The sequence below is a fragment of the Echeneis naucrates genome, chromosome 14 (assembly GCF_900963305.1).
Source record: "Echeneis naucrates chromosome 14, fEcheNa1.1, whole genome shotgun sequence".
Classification (NCBI taxonomy): Eukaryota; Metazoa; Chordata; class Actinopteri; order Carangiformes; family Echeneidae; genus Echeneis; species Echeneis naucrates.
In genome coordinates this window covers 13,386,716-13,405,436 of record NC_042524.1, presented here as the reverse complement: position 1 = coordinate 13,405,436, position 18,721 = coordinate 13,386,716, and the positions used below count along the sequence as shown (strand labels likewise).

At 40.5% G+C, this 18,721-nt stretch overlaps 4 protein-coding genes across 11 annotated transcripts in view; all 4 read left to right on the top strand.

Moving 5' to 3' along the window:
• The first annotated feature begins 1,251 nt into the window (after positions 1 to 1,251).
• Positions 1,252 to 3,741, top strand: cwc15 (CWC15 spliceosome associated protein). Its single transcript, XM_029519615.1, has 7 exons — positions 1,252 to 1,304; positions 1,928 to 2,069; positions 2,254 to 2,366; positions 2,503 to 2,603; positions 2,691 to 2,807; positions 2,931 to 3,073; positions 3,351 to 3,741. The coding sequence occupies exons 2-7, from the start codon at positions 1,939 to 1,941 to the stop codon at positions 3,478 to 3,480; spliced, it is 735 nt and encodes a 244-aa protein (XP_029375475.1). The 5' UTR covers positions 1,252 to 1,304; positions 1,928 to 1,938; the 3' UTR covers positions 3,481 to 3,741.
• A 509-nt stretch (positions 3,742 to 4,250) lies between these two features.
• On the top strand, positions 4,251 to 10,077 carry mtmr2 (myotubularin related protein 2). Of its 2 annotated transcripts, XM_029519100.1 has the most exons (16): positions 4,251 to 4,466; positions 5,105 to 5,207; positions 5,297 to 5,323; positions 5,456 to 5,519; positions 5,677 to 5,771; positions 5,857 to 5,961; positions 6,207 to 6,311; positions 6,397 to 6,480; positions 6,559 to 6,708; positions 6,806 to 6,994; positions 7,482 to 7,667; positions 7,746 to 7,952; positions 8,053 to 8,145; positions 8,232 to 8,345; positions 8,443 to 8,619; positions 8,781 to 10,077. In XM_029519100.1, the coding sequence occupies exons 1-16, from the start codon at positions 4,387 to 4,389 to the stop codon at positions 8,943 to 8,945; spliced, it is 1,944 nt and encodes a 647-aa protein (XP_029374960.1). In that variant the 5' UTR covers positions 4,251 to 4,386; the 3' UTR covers positions 8,946 to 10,077. The 2 variants fall into 2 exon arrangements, with proteins under 2 accessions (XP_029374960.1, XP_029374961.1); XM_029519101.1 differs by lacking the exon at positions 5,297 to 5,323.
• A 1,674-nt stretch (positions 10,078 to 11,751) lies between these two features.
• fam76b (family with sequence similarity 76 member B) lies at positions 11,752 to 16,648 on the top strand. 5 transcript variants are annotated; one of them, XM_029519042.1, is made up of 10 exons: positions 11,752 to 12,260; positions 13,210 to 13,274; positions 13,374 to 13,428; positions 13,572 to 13,727; positions 13,808 to 14,001; positions 14,139 to 14,189; positions 14,300 to 14,377; positions 14,515 to 14,647; positions 14,735 to 14,836; positions 15,504 to 16,648. In XM_029519042.1, exons 1-10 carry the CDS (start codon positions 12,174 to 12,176, stop codon positions 15,591 to 15,593), a joined length of 1,011 nt encoding a protein of 336 aa, XP_029374902.1. In that variant the 5' UTR covers positions 11,752 to 12,173; the 3' UTR covers positions 15,594 to 16,648. The 5 variants fall into 5 exon arrangements, with proteins under 5 accessions (XP_029374902.1, XP_029374901.1, XP_029374904.1 ...); XM_029519041.1 differs by having other exon boundaries at positions 14,512 to 14,647; XM_029519044.1 differs by lacking the exon at positions 14,139 to 14,189 and having other exon boundaries at positions 13,808 to 13,938; positions 14,360 to 14,386; positions 14,512 to 14,647.
• Positions 16,649 to 17,515: 867 nt separating this feature from the next.
• Positions 17,516 to 18,721, top strand: part of taf1 (TAF1 RNA polymerase II, TATA box binding protein (TBP)-associated factor) — a 14,988-nt gene continuing 13,782 nt past the window's right edge. For all 3 annotated transcript variants that reach the window (XM_029520262.1, XM_029520261.1, XM_029520260.1), the window contains exon 1: positions 17,516 to 17,802. The gene's annotated coding sequence lies outside the window, so the exon portion shown is untranslated. The remainder of the gene's footprint in view (positions 17,803 to 18,721) is intronic.

Here is an 18,721-nt window from a genome sequence, read left to right as displayed (position 1 = left end):
TAAATCATCAAAAATATGTCACAGAAGTGACAGAAGAATGGGGGCCAGTATGTAAAGCAAAAATTGTTGCAGAGACACAAGGGACACAAGTTATTGGAATGCATGTTATATCTATATATGAACTTGTTTCAATGTGGAATGAAAAAATGTCAAATATTTTCTACCACATTTGATTGAATGTGGTTTTGTCTGACTATTATTGTGACTGTACAGTAGAATAAATATATAGTTTTAAAATCTTGCGCTGTTTATGTGCTTTATTTTGATTACTAATCAACTTTTATCTGATATTCTTTTGTGCATTTTATTATTCTTTATGTTTTATATATTGAATTTCATATGTATCCCAAGTTTCACCTGGCTGTAGAGGAGGTTTCGCCTGGGAATTATAAATTAAGGGTCAGGGTTAGGGGTTAGGGGTTAGGGTTAGGGTTAGGGTTAGTTAGCGTTATTTACTAAGTTTTACAGCCTTGATTTTCTGCAGCCATTTTAATTTACACTGGCATTTATTTACGCTACTCTTGAAAACATGTCAGGAACATTTAATATTATAAGACATCATGCGAAGATATCTATAAAGACCTGAGAATGCAATAAAGTGCATAAACTATGCTCAGTATTAGTACAAACAATACAGTTACATTTATGATGCAATCAAAACACGACTTGTGACTTTCAGCGGGACTTACCTACTACCATGTAATAGTCTATACATTAGATAGAAATGTGTAATTCTGAAGTTGCACACCATATTTTAATATCTAACTTTGATTGACAGTAAAACATCCTGACTTCGGTGAGCAGGCAGACAGCAAGGAGGTTGTTTGATTTTTCTGTACAAACTAATACTATGCGCCCCCTACCTTCCTCACTACAGCACCGCACCTCATGTGAGAACACTTCAATTTTCAAGATGTTATTGTAGAAATTTGATTTTATGAAATGATGACAACATGATTTTTTTACTGCTGCCGACTGTTGGTTTCAAAGCGCTTCCTTTGAGAATGCAGCAGAGAGCGTGTTTATTCCCCCAATATGTGCTTTAGTCAAATTAACAATCTCTTCTTAGTTTATCATCCGCTTGAGAGGGAAAACATAAATTTTTCATTTATGTGTACAGTTGTAAATACATCCAGGTGTCGATGGGTTAAATTAAACTAAAATGTAAACAATAAATACGAGCCCCGATCTGAGTAACAGGAAAAGCTTTCCCAGTTCCGAGTGTTAATGAACGCACCGTTTCTACAGGAAGTGACGTACAACGTTGTAAGTGGTTTTCGTCTTTGTCGTGTGGTAGCAGCTCCGTAAGTGAATTGATCTAAATTTATTTCTAATATGGTTGACTTATACTGTAATTTCAATGTGTACAGTATATATTGTGAACCCTTTTTTTGTCAAAGCCTGACGGCTTATACAAGCTATGCTAAGGCAAACTAGCTTAATGAAACCTGCTTAGCTTGTGTCTGTGTGAGCTAGCAGGCTAGAGAGCAAGAACCACTGAAAAGCTTTTACATTACTTATATCCCAGCTTGTTGTTGGAAAGTGACGACTGAGCAAATTTAATTACGGTAAAGCAAATCTAGTAATTAATAAAAGTTACCAAACTTAATTATGAAAAACGATTGATTGATTGAAACGAGTGATTTCAGGCAAGTAACTCGCAATGCTAACTCATTTATATATTTGTGTTTGTTTGTTTGTTCTGTAATTTCTTCTAAACCAGGATTGCATCTACAGATGTTTTGGCTGAACAATTGTCCAAAAAACATATAATCCTTATTTTGGATGGAATAAACAGCAAAACCTGTTCCAAGTGCTACCTGTTTTTGTCATCATGACTGGGAGAGAGCTTCTCAGATCTTGGTATGTGCTGTTTATGAATTTAAGTTCTTTATGAATTTCTTCTTTTTGTGTCTTTGCACATCAGAGCCATCCAAGATGACTACAGCTGCAAGACCAACGTTTGAGCCAGCAAGAGGAGGGAGAGGGAAAGGAGAAGGTGATTTGAGCGCTTTATCAAAGCAGTATTCCAGCCGAGATCTTCCAGGTCACACCAAGATCAAGTACAGGTCAGTGGTTCAAACCTAAATGGAGTTGGGTTTTGCGTTGCTATCAGTGTGTTGCTGAGCACATTGGTCAGCCAGGCACTGATTTGCAACCAGTATCATTTCTGAAATGGTCCTACTGCGTCTGTTGTTCAGTCGAAACGTTTGCTCTTATCTTACTCTCCTTCCAATGCTCTCCGAACCTTAGGCAACCTACCCAGGATGCCCCTGAGGAGGTGCGTGCCCGTGACTTCCGCAGGGAGCTGGAAGAGAGGGAACGTGTAGCTGTCCGTGATAAGACCAGAGAGAGAGGACCAAGAGGTTTGGTCTCCCTGCAGATATTACACTTAGTGATTATTAAAAAATTCTTTGTGTCTATATATCAGACCAAGTTTATCAAAGGTTTATAATCAAGGAAACGGCTAATTGAAATGCAGAACTTATTGTAATTTTGCAGAGCACACCACATCATCATCATCTTCATCATCATCTTCAAAGAGGCCCAGACTGGATCAGATTCCAGCTGCCAACCTTGATGCAGATGACCCTCTTACTGATGTTAGTACTTGTAATTTAGGACTTAGTGGATACTTAGTGATTAGTGCCCATTAAGCTCCCTCAACAATGATGTTTATTGGGTTTTAGGACGATGAGGATGAGGATTCTGAGGAGGACAGTGATGATGATGATGACGATACTGCAGCTCTTCTGGCAGAACTGGAGAAGATCAAGAAGGAGCGGGCTGAAGAGCAAGAACGAAAAGTAAAATGCCATTTCAGACTGTTGTTTGTACCTGCTCTCTAGTGACAGCAAAATCTGCAAGTTGAAATTTGAAATTACAGGGCACATGTTTTGTTTAGTGAATCAATATGCTTTTCACTTCAGGAGCGGGAGCAAAAAGCAGAGGAGGAGAGGATTCGTATGGAGAATATCTTGAGTGGCAATCCGTTGATTAATTTGGCAGGTCAACAACAGCAACAACAACAACAGATGAACCAGAGTCAGAATACTTTCAGGGTTAAGAGAAGGTACTTCACACACACAAACATACACTGGCATATGCATGAAGACCAATCAAAACGTTAGAGCACCTCCATTTATTGAAATGTACATAATCTTATGTCCCCAATGTGGTAATTACATAGGACAAATAGATACAAATTTTCACCATTTAATGTTAATCACTGGATTTGAACATCTAAAGTTTCCATAGAAACTGGTGGTTTATGTATAATGCATTTAAAGAAAAATGTTTCCTCACTCACCTCTAATCAACTATTAATGTGTTTTAAAATGTCTTTCTAGGTGGGATGATGATGTTGTGTTTAAAAACTGTGCCAAAGGAGTGGATGAGGCGCGAAAAGAGAAGCGATTTGTCAACGACACACTGCGTTCTGAGTTTCACAAGAAATTCATGGAGAAATATGTGAAGTAAAGGGCTTGGTGTGTGTTGATTGTGTTTTTTATTGGCTTTTTCTTCCATCACTTTTTTTTCTCCTTTCAGTTGTTATTCAGCATTTAAAATGAAATGCGTTGTTCTCTGTATAGCCATTGCGTAAAATATTATTACATGAGTTGCATAGTCCTTGAAATAAAGATCATAACAAGGTATATTTCATTTGTAAATTCTGAGTCTTTCTGTGTTGTTTTTTTTTGTTTTTTTTTTCTCACAAAATTCAATTAACAAAGGCTTGTGTTGTGTTGTGAAATAAATGTCATGGCATTGTAGTATTATAGTGCAATTATTAAAAACATCTTGATAAATATGTACTTTAATAGTCAAGTTTGAATTAAAAGCATTCTATATGTTCACATAAGCACAAATCTCTAAACCTTATTATGCTGGTTGAACTGAAGAGAATTTTTATAGAATATTAATTATGATAAATGTTATGTTTAGATTTTCCTTATAAACCGTCTATAATAAAAACACCACCAGTCAAAGTGAGTCCCAACCTTTGACTGGTGGTGTGTGTGCTGCAGAAATGAGGATTTGCAGTCTAGTCAGGATTTGGACTTATATGCGTGTCTGTGTACACTATATAGACACATTAACTTCATATTTGGGTTCACCGAACATCGCGCGTCTGTTTGAGTGAATGAACGCGGCGGCTGTCGGGAGTGAAAGCTGAGCTTGGGGAGGTGGGGGGCGGACAGCAGGGGGCGCCGTGTCCTACATCCCGGCGACAGGGACTGGGAGGCTGCTGGGAAAAGATGGCAGCTTCCTTTTGTCGGCGCAGATTAGCTGCTGTCTGAGGAGGTCTGCCCGGACTTTCTTCCGTCTCCACCCGGGTGTCCGCCGCTCCTTCGGGCCTCTCGGCAGCTCTGTTATCGGGAGAACATGGAGAAGAGCGGCAGCGTCGACAGTCTGGGCTCCAAACGATCCTCCTCTCGGCAGCCGAGCGTTGATTCATTGTCCAGGTAGAAAAGAAACCGTCCGCGACACGCAGTCCAGCTAGCTGACAACGATCTGTCGTGCTGAACCGAATTTGTTGATTTGTGTGTTAAAAGCTTTACCCCAGGCAGGCCCATTTTAACTTTAAACGAGCTGCTGCTAAAGCAGAATAAAAGCAGGCGGCTCAGACGGCCGCACTGAGCTTTAATGGCAGCGGATGTTTAGACCTCCGTTCATTCAGACTATAAGGTCAACACATGAACTAGTTCAGTCAGAAATTATACCAGATTATTCATTTCATAGAGCTCAGAATAAAAACGTCATCAGACCAACAGCCTTTAGGCTGAGCTGTTTGCTAGGTTTCAGTCACTCTGTTGGTTATTTTGTCTGTAAAACATTAGAAATCTGTGGAAAATGACAGATTCATGCTTGTCATAGTTGTGATTAAATAATTATGGTTATTTTCTATAGTCTGATCGGTGATGGTTTTCTGCATATGGCAGTTTTCACCTTTTGCTTTACAAGATCTCCTAGTTGTTTCTCAGTTTACACACACATAGGTATGTTTTGTTATAAGACCAAGTCTTTTGCCAAACAATGGTACAATACATTCCACTGTGTGTAGTTTCTTTTCTTCTCACCATTTGTCGCTACATCTGTACAGTACATCTACCTCCCGCTCTGACCGGTCTGCCCAGGCCAAACCACCGTCTGCCATGTCCTCCGACTCCGTGTCCACCTCTGCAGAGTTCTCCCCAGAGCTCAGGGTCAGTAACCTGCACGTTGTTCCTGCTTCGTCAGTGAAGCAGGGAATGATTGACTGAAACATGACACTCCTTTTTTCTGCTTCCCTCAGGTAAAACCCAAAACTCAGGCCTCCAAGGTATGCCATCTCCTGAAAAACATACTCCCCAACAGATTGCTGAATAAAACCATATAGTGGCAATGCTCACATGTCTCATGGAAAAGATACTGCTCTACATTTGGCCTAATCTCTGTCTCATGTTTACTGTAGGTGCTTAGAGACTCAGACAAAGAGGAACCACAGTTGCTTCCAAATGAAACTGTGCAGGACATGGGTATGTTTTCCTTTGAATGCAGTCACAACTCTAATCAAAGAAGTTTCCATGAAACAAAAGCAAAGCAGTATTTTTCACTTTTCTCCATTAAAGCATGTTTTAATATTTCTGATGTATACAGCAAGTGAGCATTTGTTTGCTTGATTTGATTCTACAGCCCAAGATGTTACATACTTCTGTCCTTTCACTGGCCCACTGAGGGGAACAGTAACAGTTACAAACTACAGACTGTTCTTCAAGTGCATGGAGAGGGTATGTTTTTTGTACATTTTTAGACTTAATTCATGGATATGGGGAGGAATCATTTTGTTTTTGGTAATATGTAGTTGGTTTCTAGGAGCCAGCGTTTGTGTTGGACTTGCCACTTGGCGTGGTGAGTCGTGTGGAAAAGATTGGAAGTGCGTCAAGCCGGGGAGATGTGTCCTATGGATTAGTTTGCAAAGTGAGTAACTTGGATATATTCTTGAACAAGTCATAAATGCAAGACAGGACAGTCAGAGGATAGACCTTGTTTTCCCAGCTGTTTAAACAGTACTATCTGAAACAACAATTCATAATGCAGTCACAATTGCATGACAGGAAATAGCTGTAAGTGCATGTAGTCACTTTACTCCAATGAAATTCACTTGTTCGTAGTGATGTTGACCAATGAACTCGACCATGACCCGCTGCTCTGCCTCTTTGCAGGATATGCGCAATCTACGATTTGCACACAAACAGATGGAGGACACACTCAGGAAGTCCATTTTCGAAGTACTGATAAAATATGCGTTTCCTGTTTCTAATGGGCTGGTGAGTAATTCTGACACTTAATGTCTTTGATACTGTATCACTGCACTGTCCATCAGCTAACACATTTGTCTCCTACTCCCCACAGCAAATCTTTGCATTTGAATATGGGCAGGTCTTTCCTGAAAACGGGTGGAAGGTTTATGAGGCTGCCTCAGAATACAAACGACAGGTATTTGAATATGACTGACTCCTCAAACGAATGCTAAAAGAAGCTTATTACATTGGTTGTTTGTGTGTTTCGTACAAGGGCATACCCAATGAAAGCTGGAGGCTAACAAAAATAAATGATCATTACGAGATGTGTGACACCTACCCATCAACTCTGGCAGTGCCTGTCAACATACCAGACGAAGAGGTGAAGAGGGTAGCTGCCTTCCGAGCAAAGGGCAGGATACCTGTGAGTCACCGTCTTTCAGCATGAGTGTCATCATTCTAGCCTGTGAAGCTTTTTACTGAAGTATTTATGGCAATATTCTGCAACTCTCCCTGTGTAGGTTTTATCCTGGATCCATCCAGAGAGTCAAGCGACTGTGACACGCTGCAGTCAGCCCATGGTTGGTGTAAATGGGAAGCGCAGCAAAGAGGATGAGAAATATCTCCAGGCGATCATGGATGCTAATGCTCAGTCCCATAAACTCTTCATTTTTGATGCAAGGCCCAGCGTCAATGCTGCTGCCAACAAGGTATGTTTTCTAAAGAGGCCGTAATCAGAATCAGAATCAATTGATTGTTTGCGTCACAGGTGCTCTTGACACATTCAAGACAGAACAAGAACAAATAATATATTGAAAATATGTCCATAAAAAGTGCATGTCCATAAAAATATGTATAAATATACCTTTACAAGAGCATATACATATTTCAGTATAACAGAAATAAAATAAATATAATCATAGACTGTGTAATGACTCAGAGGGAGGAGTTGAATAGTCTGTTGGCCACAGGCATGAATAATTAACTGTGGCACTCTGTGGTACACCTTAGGGGAATGAGTCTTTGGTGAAGGTGCTCCAGGGTTGACCAGCACATCAAGGAGAGCAGTTAAAAGGAAATTCTATGTCATTGCATAGATGTCAGAGGTCATTTTTAGGATGGCATAGTGGGAGAGATTTTGCCAGTCTGTGCTCAGTGCATCTTTTAACACACCTGCCTTCTGCTGCTTTTCTTCAGATGAAAGGGGGTGGATATGAAAGTGAGGATGCTTATCAAAATGCAGAGCTGGTATTCTTAGATATTCACAATATCCATGTGATGAGGGAGTCACTCCGCAAGTTGAAGGATGTGGTTTACCCAAACATTGAGGACTCTCACTGGCTCTCCAATCTGGAGTCCACTCATTGGCTGGAGCACATCAAGGTGGGCATAATGTTGCATCACTTTGGAGTTTCTAGCCAACAATTCCCCAACTCTTAACTAAGTTGTGTGTGTTTGTAGTTGATCCTGGCAGGAGCACTGCGGATTGCAGACAAGGTGGAGTCTGGGAAAACATCAGTAGTGGTCCATTGTAGCGACGGTTGGGACCGCACAGCCCAACTCACCTCCCTCGCCATGCTCATGCTGGACAGTTACTATCGTACCATTCGTGGCTTTGAGGTTCTTCTCGAGAAAGAGTGGCTTAGCTTTGGCCACCGATTCCAGCTGGTAGACAATCTTTGATACACTTTTTTTTACGGGTATTGCAGCTTAATGTGAGTTGGCTCTTTCAGATACAAAACTGATTGTTCTCCTCTATTTCTTTCAGCGAATCGGTCATGGTGATAAAAACCACACTGATGCAGACCGATCACCTGTATTTATTCAGTTCATTGACTGTGTGTGGCAGCTGACTCGCCAGGTAAAAAAACAATTGCTACTGAAATGTAAACAAATAATGTAATCAAACCATTTCATAAAATAATCATGTAACCATTTTTACCCAAGTTTCCTGCAGCTTTTGAGTTTAACGAATACTTTCTGGTGACCATCCTGGACCATTTGTACAGCTGCCTGTTTGGGACATTCTTGTGCAACAGTGAACAACAGAGGCTGAAGGAAGTAAGGCAAATATTTTTAACAAAAATATTCAAAGGACTTTGGGGTGTGGTCAATTACCATTTAAGATGGTAACAGACTGCACATCCTTATTTTACAGGAGATTCCCAAGAGGAGCGTTTCATTGTGGTCTTACATTAACAGCCAGCTGGAGGAGTTTACCAACCCTCTGTATGTGAACTACTCCAACCATGTGCTGTTCCCTGTAGTCAGCCTGCGCCACCTGGAGCTTTGGGTTGGCTACTACATCCGCTGGAACCCTCGCATGAGACCTCAGGCATGTTCAGGAAATCTGAATCCTGCTCCTGAATTTAGTTTTGTTATTGTTTTGTTTTGTTTTGTTTCTGTTTTTTTTTTTTTTTTTTTTTAAGAAATGTATTTGCGGTCCACAACTACTCCATTTTAGTGTTTGAGATTTTGTCTTTTTCTGATGAACAGGAACCTGTTCATCAGCGCTACAAGGAACTGCTGGCAAAGCGTGCCGAACTGCAGAAGAGGGTGGACGAGTTACAGCGAGAAATGACCAATCGTTCAGCTTCCTCTTCCTCTGAGCGGGCGGGCTCTCCCACACGCTCCATCACTCCAGTACAAACTTTTGTTTGACACAACATGGCCCTCATTACAGTTTCAGAGGCTGAATCCTACCTGTGATAAGGTGCTATACAGTTGTAATGAGTAGGCTGCAACTGGTGTGATGAGGGAGCTGTGTACCAAACTGCTTGTAGGTGACGCACCATTTCAATACACTACCACCAAACGTTTGAGCAGGGCACTCTGTTTGTATCTCACACAGGTCATGTAGAATCTGCTTGCAGAAGCGTGTCTGTCATAGACTGCTTTACTACAGCCATATTGTACTCTCCCTCCAGGGTCGAGGGGACATGTAACCAGATCAGTGGTGACTGCTTTAGCGTATCAACCTACCTACAATCAGCGTTGATAGTATTTAGAGTACACTAAAATATTACTCGGGTTAAATATGTATGCCTTATACATATCATAGAACACTCACGTCATTCCTCTTCACTACAAATGTTTTTTATATAATTTGTTGAGCTAGAGCAAATGTGAAGTGTTATTGTTATTCTGAACTCTAATTCTAACAACAACTAAATGTCTTGGGAGTTATTAAATGTTGATCTGAAACATTATCTCCTTATAATATTTAAAACATCGTCATAGACTGCATTCAAAAGTTGTCTTCACATGTCAGTACTTTTAGATTATTGTGAGTAAATAGTTGCTCTTTTTGTTTTTTTTTAATAAAAAATTAACACATAATATGAAATTTCTGTCATTGAATGATTTAAGTTTCGTAAGTTAATTTTTTCAAAACAGTCAATGTTATTTATTACTTACATCCAGACTTGTATTTATGGCTCAAAAATGCACTCTTTCATCACAGAGGGTGATTAGAAATGCATTGTTAAGCTGCACAGAATTATGCAATATTTCATTAGTCCCAGTCAGTGGTCATTTTCTCAAATTGTTTGTGAGCATTTCTTGCAGATTCTTTTATTAGCAAGTATCAGCCATTTTGTAACAGCCATTAGAAAATGTAGCTACTGCTAGTAAATAACTCCAGATTTAATTTTATTTTAAAACATCTGAATGAATATCTGTGCCTTGCTTTGTATGATTGAAAGAATAAGAAAATAGTGTGCAAGCTTGATAATAGCCAAGGTTAAATAATAAATAAAGTATGTGTCATTCTTTCAACATTGTATGTGAACACTCGGAATAAACACTCAACTCAGCTTCACAGAGTCCGTATGGCTTCTTGTTACATTAGGATGGTGTGATCACAACATCCAGCAGTCCATTTCTCAGTTTGAGTTTGAAATTGGAGCAGAGTCCCAAAGATATTAGCAATAATTATCTCCGTTAGTGAGCTTGCCATAAAATCAGAGTAAATATTGCCTTTTGTGATAAATGAAGAAATGTAAGTCTGAAATGTTAAACTGCAATAGCTGAGAATTTTAGTATGACTAATATTCAGGCTTTAGTCTCACACCTAAATATTAGATGACTTGCCATAAATTAAGTTATCCTGTACCAGTGAACAGACTATCCCTGACTTAATAGATGCTGATTACTTAAACATTTGCCACTTCTATTGATTTATTCCTGCTTTAAAAATGCAGAGCTATTCAAGTCCGACCATTTTCACTCCAAATTTAGAAGCGGGTGCACTGCTTATGTAACTCACGCTTATTTTTCAATAGACGCTAATGTTAAACTCTGTGGTCATATCAAAATGTATTAAAATGACTTATTAAAAGTGTGGATGCAAGGATTCAGGGTTTAGGGGAAGACCTTTCTGTATAAAGGCACAGGTGGGGATGACTGAGTAATGTGGGGACTGCCAATAAACTACTGTAAAGGAAAACACTGTCAAATAATAAGGGCTGCTGTAAATTATACTTGTTATACATTTCATTACAAAATCACTCTCGAATAGTGATTTGTACAAAACAAGGTGGTTGATTTTTTGCTACTCAAAAAGTATGCACAGTGAAAATAAAGCCAAATTAATGCTGTTTGGAACGCTGTCCTTCACTTCCAAAATGACAAAACGTACCAAGAAGAGTGTTCTGTAAGTGTCATATAGATGTTGAGAGCATAGTGAGATGGCCAACCCGGTCCCCTATCTCTCACATGTGGCCTGTCTCGTCAATGTGTCCCCTGTCTCCCAGATGTGGCCCCTGGCTCTCAATGTGTCCCTTGTCTCTTAGATGGGCCCCTGGTTCTAAGATGTGTTCCCTCGCTCTCAGATGTGTCCCCTGGTTCTGAGATGTGTCCACTGGCTCTCAGTTGTGTCCCTTCGCTCTCAGATGTGTCCCCTGGTTCTAAGATGTGTCCCCTGTCTCTTAGATGGGCCCCTGGTTCTGAGATGTGTCCACTGGCTCTCAGTTGTGTCCCCTCGCTCTCAGATGTGTCCCCTGGTTCTAAGATGTGTCCCCTGTCTCTTAGATGGGCCCCTGGTTCTGAGATGTGTCCACTGGCTCTCAGTTGTGTCCCCTGGCTCTCAGATGTGTCCCCTGGCTCTAAGATGTATCTCCTGTCTCTCAGATGTGTCCCCTGGCTCTCAGACGTGTCTCCTGTCTCTCAGATGTGTCCCCTGGCTCTAAGACGTGTCTCCTGTCTCTCAGATGTGTCCCCTGGCTCTAAGACGTGTCTCCTGTCTCTCAGATGTGTCCCCTGGCTCTAAGGCGTATCTCCTGTCTCTCAGATGTGTCTCCTGTCTCTCAGATGTGGCCCCTCGGCCTCTCCGTGGTTCCCTGGCCGGTGATGAATGCTGACATCTGATTGGCTCGGACCATTTCAAACTGTAAATCCCGCTCACGGATGATGTGTCGCGATAGGTTTCCTTTTCTTCGTCTGTAGCCTAAAGCCACTTCCGGTTTAATGACGACGACGGCATTGATACAAAAAGAGAGAAGGAAAACAGGAAAATACCTTTCTAGCCGAGAACAGTGGAAACTTAACCTAAATAGCCCGATCTGTGCTAACGGAGCGCTAATGTTGGGGCAGAAGCGACGGTCGACCCGAAGCCAGCCTGGTCGGAAAACGTCCGAGAAGTGAAAGCTCAGAGATATTTGGAGTTTATTGTTCCTCGCCTGCTGCCTCCAGCTAACTAAGCTATTGCTGTGCTGCCCTCCACTGCCGAGCACGGCCAGCTAACAGTTAGCTAGCTCTGGATGCCAGCACACCGTGTGCTCCTTAGGTCTCCATTAGCCAGCGGATAGAAAGCAAAGGGCGCCGTTAATCCGGTCGGTGTGCAGCCGGACCCGCTAACCCTCCGAGCTCGGTGACATTAGTGGGGCGACAATGGCAACGTCTGCTCTGTACGCCTGCACGAAGTGTAACCAGAGGTATCCTTTCGAGGAGCTGTCGCAGGGCCAACAGCTGTGCAAGGTTTGGGAGTGACTCTGAACAAGAGACGAAACAACAGTGATTTTAAAAGAGAGGGACAGAGAGCACGAGTGCGAGTGTTTCTGTCGTCTGGCTGTGATGGCATTATGACAAGCGACAAGTTAGCAGGGCTGCTGTTATGTAACAGCCTTCATCTGTCCAGCCTGGACATGCTAATACAGCCAGACAAACTTTGTTTATTATGATCCCACCGCAGCACGCTGTCGATGGATCAGCTGTGGCGCATTCATGCTGTATAATAACCAGGAGGGAATTTATCCACAGGGGAATATTGTTTAAAGTTACTTTTACTGATCTACTTTTTTTTTTTGGTCAACTTGTTGCTCTTGGAGAGCCTGAGAGCCTAAAAGTAAAACTGCAGAGTACAGCTGTGGAGCAGACATGTTTTTTTTTCCCCTGTAAGAGGAAAGTTATAACAAAGGAAGTTCACCTGGGAGCCTTCAGTCTCCACCATTAGTCCGTGCTGACTTATATTTTAATGGACAGTGTTGCCATTGTGTAAACATCACCCAGCAATGCTCTATTTTCTGCCTGGATGTGTGGGAACATTTATTCTTTTGCACAAGCAGGTCAGCTGAGAAAAGTAAAATTTAGCCTCAGCTTGATTTCTCTGTCAGCGATTTATTAACATGAAAGAATGGCAGCTAAAAGATTTTTATGTGTAAATTTTTCCCACATTGTCAAGCCCCCCTGTGACAATGTGGCGCGTTGACTGATCAGCAGCAGTTGCAATACATGCACTATCAAGTTTTAGAATTGCCAGATGCCAGTATTTCTACAGATGTTGCAGCCAAATAGCTACATAACAACCAACAGTGGTCTTATTTCTTTTTGTATGAGTAGGCACTGGTTATTTTGTCATTCAATTTGTTAGCTTTTCCCAACAGATACGGAGTAATTTTTTGTTTGTTTGTTTGTTTTATTACTATAGGAGTGTCGCATTGCACACCCAATAGTGAAATGCACATACTGCAGATCTGAATTTCAGCAGGAAAGGTGAGACATGTGCATCTGATGATTAATTTAAAGTACAAAATGTCATGCTAATATAATGGATTTCTTCACATTTAATGTTAATTCGTTTATGCATTTCAGTAAAACCAATACAATCTGCAAGAAATGTGCCCAGAACGTCAAACAGTTTGGAACTGTGAGTAACATGTTTGCCCTATTTTGCCCTGTCATTTTTAACTTGTGTTGTAATCACTGATTCCACTTACAATTAATGGAATAATGTTAGCTTACATCGTGTGTAAATACACTTTTGACTTTGTCTTTTGTATACCTTTACAGCCCAAACCCTGCCAGTACTGTAACATCATTGCCGCTTTTATTGGGACAAAGTGCCAGCGTTGTACTAACTCAGAGAAGAAATATGGGCCTCCACAGACTTGTGAGCAGTGCAAACAGCAATGCGCCTTTGACCGCAAGGAGGAAGGCAGGAGAAAGGTATGAACCTGAAACCCATGTAGTCTAATTATGGGGAGACTATGTGACAGTTAGCCTTATGAATCATTGTCTCTTTCCAGGTGGATGGGAAACTACTGTGCTGGCTCTGCACCCTGTCCTACCGCCGTGTCCTGCAGAAGACCAAGGAGCAGAGGAAGGGCTTTGGCTCCTCCAACTCCTCATCGTTGAATGAGAAAGACCACCACTCCAGACCTCACCATCATCACCACCACCACCACCACCACCAACACAGACACAGCAGTTCCCACCACAAGTATGAACTTGTGCCACTCCTTGCTCCTGTGGTTCCACCCCAGGCTGCTCAGCCAGTTTTACTGCAGAAAAATAAAAAAGCAAGATTTGTGTGTCTCTTGTTTGCTGTTATTTGCTAAGTTTACCAATCCTTTTCAGACTCAGTGGGAGCTTGAGTCCTGAGCAGGACCAGGGACTGTGGAAGCAGAGGTAGAGTTAATTTTTTATTTTTATTTCATCTGCTCAGTTAACCTGAGAACACTTTGTTTTGATAGAGTTTCAGGCCCAGAGTGTTCATTTCCATCTGATTTACTTTGCAGCCATAAATCGTCTTCAATCCAGAAGGAGACTCCAAAGAAAAAACCAAAACTGGAGATGAAGCCATCCAATGGGGACAGGTATAATAGGTCTTGTAAATGAGAAGACATTAAAAGACTTACCTGACACATTGTTCACATAAAACATTCAATACTTTGGGATGTTGACTAACCATCCCAGTATTAAGCTCATGCTTATCCTGTTCTCCCGTCAGTAGTTCTATCACCCAGTCAATGGATTCTGGAGGAACAGACAACTTCATTCTCATTAGCCAGCTGAAAGAAGAGGTGATGTCACTGAAGAGACTTTTGCAGCAAAGGGATCAGACCATCTTAGAGAAGGACCGAAAGGTAGGTCCTGACATCCAGTTCAAATCAGGAAGATGGCTTATGGCTGCTTGGATTTGTTTGAGGTATTGATGTAAAACTCTCCTTCAGCTCACAGAGCTCAAAGCAGACTTTCAGTACCAGGAATCCAACATGAGAGTGAAGATGAACCAAATGGAAAAATCACACAAGGAGGCTATGGAGCAGCAGCAGGTAGGAAACAAGTCAATGTTAGGATATGGGATAATATATTTTATTTTATTTTTCTCCATAACCCTGCTGTGTTGAAATAACCCTAAGAAAAACTGATCAGTAATAAATCAGTAACACCAGTATAGATTATAGGACAGGACGATGCATAGCAGAGATGGCCAGTTCTTTCTTATTGAATGATTTGCCAGATTACATAATTATCATCTATAAGAAATTGTTACTGGAAAGACTATATGACCATATATCATAAAATAAAAGCTAGTGTGATACACTGATGAGTCACATGTTGCATAAGCTGAGCCATTTCCTGTTAAACCATACAGTGTTAATCTCTCTATTAGGATAGTTCTTTTGGAACTGTCTGTGGTTGATGTGCCCCTTATCTTTGATGCACTTGACGTGTTTTCATGGGTGCAGTCTAGTCAGCTGAAAGTAGCCCATGTGTAGAGGAACCCCCCCCACACACACACACACTCACACACAATTTTTTGAAACAGATTATTGATACTTAAGTGATGGAAAAATGTATTATATATTATATATATTAATTAATTACAATGCAATGAGGTAAATTTTGATGTGCATGTGCATTGTTACTTGAATGAAGGTGTTGGAAATTGCTATTGTATATGTTGTTTCTAAAAGAGATACTCATTTACCCCTGCAGGCCAAGAACAGGGAGTTGATGAAACAAGTGGCTGCTCTCTCTAAAGGAAAAAAGTTTGACCGGACAGGAAGTTCACTGCTGTTACCCTAACAATAGGCCAACCAGCCGGTAACAACACAGAGTGGCTTCATTGTTGTAACACTGTGAAAGTCTCCCTCCTGTGTTTCCTCATTGCCATCAGCATTGATTACTTCTTACTTGGTTAAGCCAGAGACCATGTTGTACATGGAAATGAATCGTTGAATCAAAGAAACCTTCTCTAAATGTCAACATATTTTAGATATTTTACGGCAACTTTTCCACTGGATCATAGGATATGACTTTGGATGGAGTGGAGGAAGGAGCCCTCATTTCTAACACTGCCGGGCCAAAACAAAAAAGCATGGTGTGCATATGTGGACAGCATTCTGTCGACTCAGTGTATCCACTTAATTTTTATGGATGTCATGCAATTTATTTATTCAACTGTATTTCTAGGCTTTTTTATTTCTTCACAACATACTAAGAGAATATCCCACATTTTGGGGTTTTCTTCAATAGCAATTAGTTATATTTTTCTAAATGGATGCGATTGTGGAAGACAAGTTCTCCTTACTGGAGACCATGCGCAACTTTACAATGTATGCAAATGAGAGAAAGGTGACCACTGGGCTGCTGCTCAACCATAGAGATCTCTCTCAACAATTCATAAAACAAACAACCAATGAACACTCTGAAAGGCTGTCTGATCGAGAGACACCTCTTGGCTGCCCTCTTTCTCACTGTGTGACAGCTGTAGTGCTTTGCTGTTTCTCTTTAGTGGAACGATTGTAATACTGCATGATTTTACTGCCAGATACAGGATGGCATTGTGGTCAGACTTCTTTTTTCGCCCCCTCCTTTTAATTAGTTTTTTAAGAATCACTTGTAAATGTATTACTGGGGTCAGCCATTGTATTTAAACTATTGCTTGTATCTGTTTTAGTGAGTGCAGTATGTGTATGGTAAGGCCAGTTGAAATTAACATGTCTGTAGAAGAAGCTTTTTAAAGAACACACCTTTCACCTTGCATTATTGGGCTGGTTTCATACTGTGGCGTCCAGGATCACTTTTGTACTTTTTTCCAAACCAAGTGTTTTAAAACTATTAAAACTGGCTAAACTGTTTCTGTATTTTTGTTTTCTTTGACTGTTTACCTCATAAACGTTTTGACATTTGGGACAAATATAGTTGCAGTATGATGGTAGAAGATTAATAGAAACAAGGTGCTTCCATTAGATTTACAATCTTGGAATAATTTGTTTGTTTGTTTATGTGCTTTATAGAACAAATATGTAATCCAAATTAAATGTTTTCAGGTGTGAGATGAACAAAATCTAAGTGGCCCAACAATTAAAGACTAGGTCAATCAATTTCACTTCAATCCTTCATAGAAAGGTTTCCTGTGTCCATGTCCAAATAAGGGCAATCAGGTTCATAAGATTTTAATTAATCTTTTTAACACAAATAACAGAGTAACCGAGAGAGATGGTTTGGCAGGTTGTTTGAATAGGCTACAGAAGCACAGTAAAATTTTAGGTGAAATGAGAAAACAAAAACAACTGTTAAGAGTAAATGAGTCAAATCAGATACAGTCTGGCCCTGACACTCAACAGGTAAAACAAATACAAGAGAAAAATCATGATGCATATTGTTCTGGAATTACCACAGTTTGTATCCCCATTTTGTCTTCTTTCTGTTTTATCTGATGATTTTTTTATTATTTATTATTATTATTGCTGTCCTACAAGAAATCCTTATTCTAAGTACTTGTAAACTAAATTATGAATTGTTCTATAAAAAAAGTTTATTAAAATTGTTATACAGACCTTTTAACGAGTGATAAGATCTGAAAAGTTTTAAACTTCCTGAGAAAGACTGTGCCACTCAATAAGACATCTTGCCAAACAGTGACTGGATGTGTGGAGATGTGATGTTTGTGGTAAACTGGGCGGAGTGTACCTGAACGCATCAACTTGTCCATCCGGGTCACGCGGAGTTTCCGCTTGTTAGCATCAGTCTGCCGTGCTTCGCTGCGTCTCATACAATGATAAAAAACAGTTTAGGCTGAGCCCGAAAATACACCCATGAGGGTTTCTTTTACCTTTGCACGGTATTCAGAGATAGAAGATGAAATATGTATACAAAACAGATTTGAGTTAACATATGCGTAGATATGCTCCCTGGCTAAAGTTAAGCTAACCTCCTTTGCAAGCATTCACTAAATTCATCAAACCACTTCAGAGGAAAGTTTACAAAATCTGAAAAGAAGCCACGCAAGGTAAGTGCATGCTGCATCTATGCAATTCTCTACAAAATATTTTGTTACCACCATCTGAAGCTAACTAGTTCGCCAGCTAACTTTAGCAGCCCTAAGTAGCGCCATTTCATTTAGCAGAGTCAGTGTTGACGTTGTTGATGCTGTCTTTCACAAACCCTCCGGTCTGTTGGCTAAGGATTGGGTCTTTGTCCCAGGACACCTCTGACATGTAGAAAGGCAAAGTGAATTACATACCAAACAACTCAACAAAATCTAGACTTTCAGCTACGCGCTTGCCCAACATTATAATGTAGAGGTAAACACAAAAACACGTAGGGAAATAGCGATCATTTCCATTCAGAGACAGCTGTAAGTTAAATGAAAGGAGCAAGTTGGTGCAATGTCCAGGGTTTGATCTTCCAGTCAGTAGTGAAGATTAAGAGGATCTGTCCATCATGTCCAACATCACAGCAGACAGTTGACACCGTTTGGACAGATCCTTAGTATTTAGACAACTAGATATTTAATTGTTCTTCTGCGCTTGTGCTTCAGCACATTCAGTTAAAAATAACGAGTGTCTGTTGTAATATGAGCTGAGAAGGAGCTCTCTTTAACACACACCGATTCAAAAGTAGTGGCACACATGAAGTCCGGGAAAGTTCTTATATTTATTATTCTGTGGAAAGTTGCACTTTTTATTCAACGACTTGCTTGAAATATGCAACCCATACACATCAGCAGATACTGTGCATGGTCCCTGTTGCATCGCTGTAGCCACCTTCAGATCTTGTTTTGTTTTGTTTTGTTGTTTGTGTTTTTGGTTCTCAGACAGTGCAAAGCAGCTGGCTGACAGAGATCAGGTTATTAATTTTTTTCTTGACATAAAGATATACTCAGCTATTCTTGTATCCAGGGAAAAGATAGCCATAACATTATAATT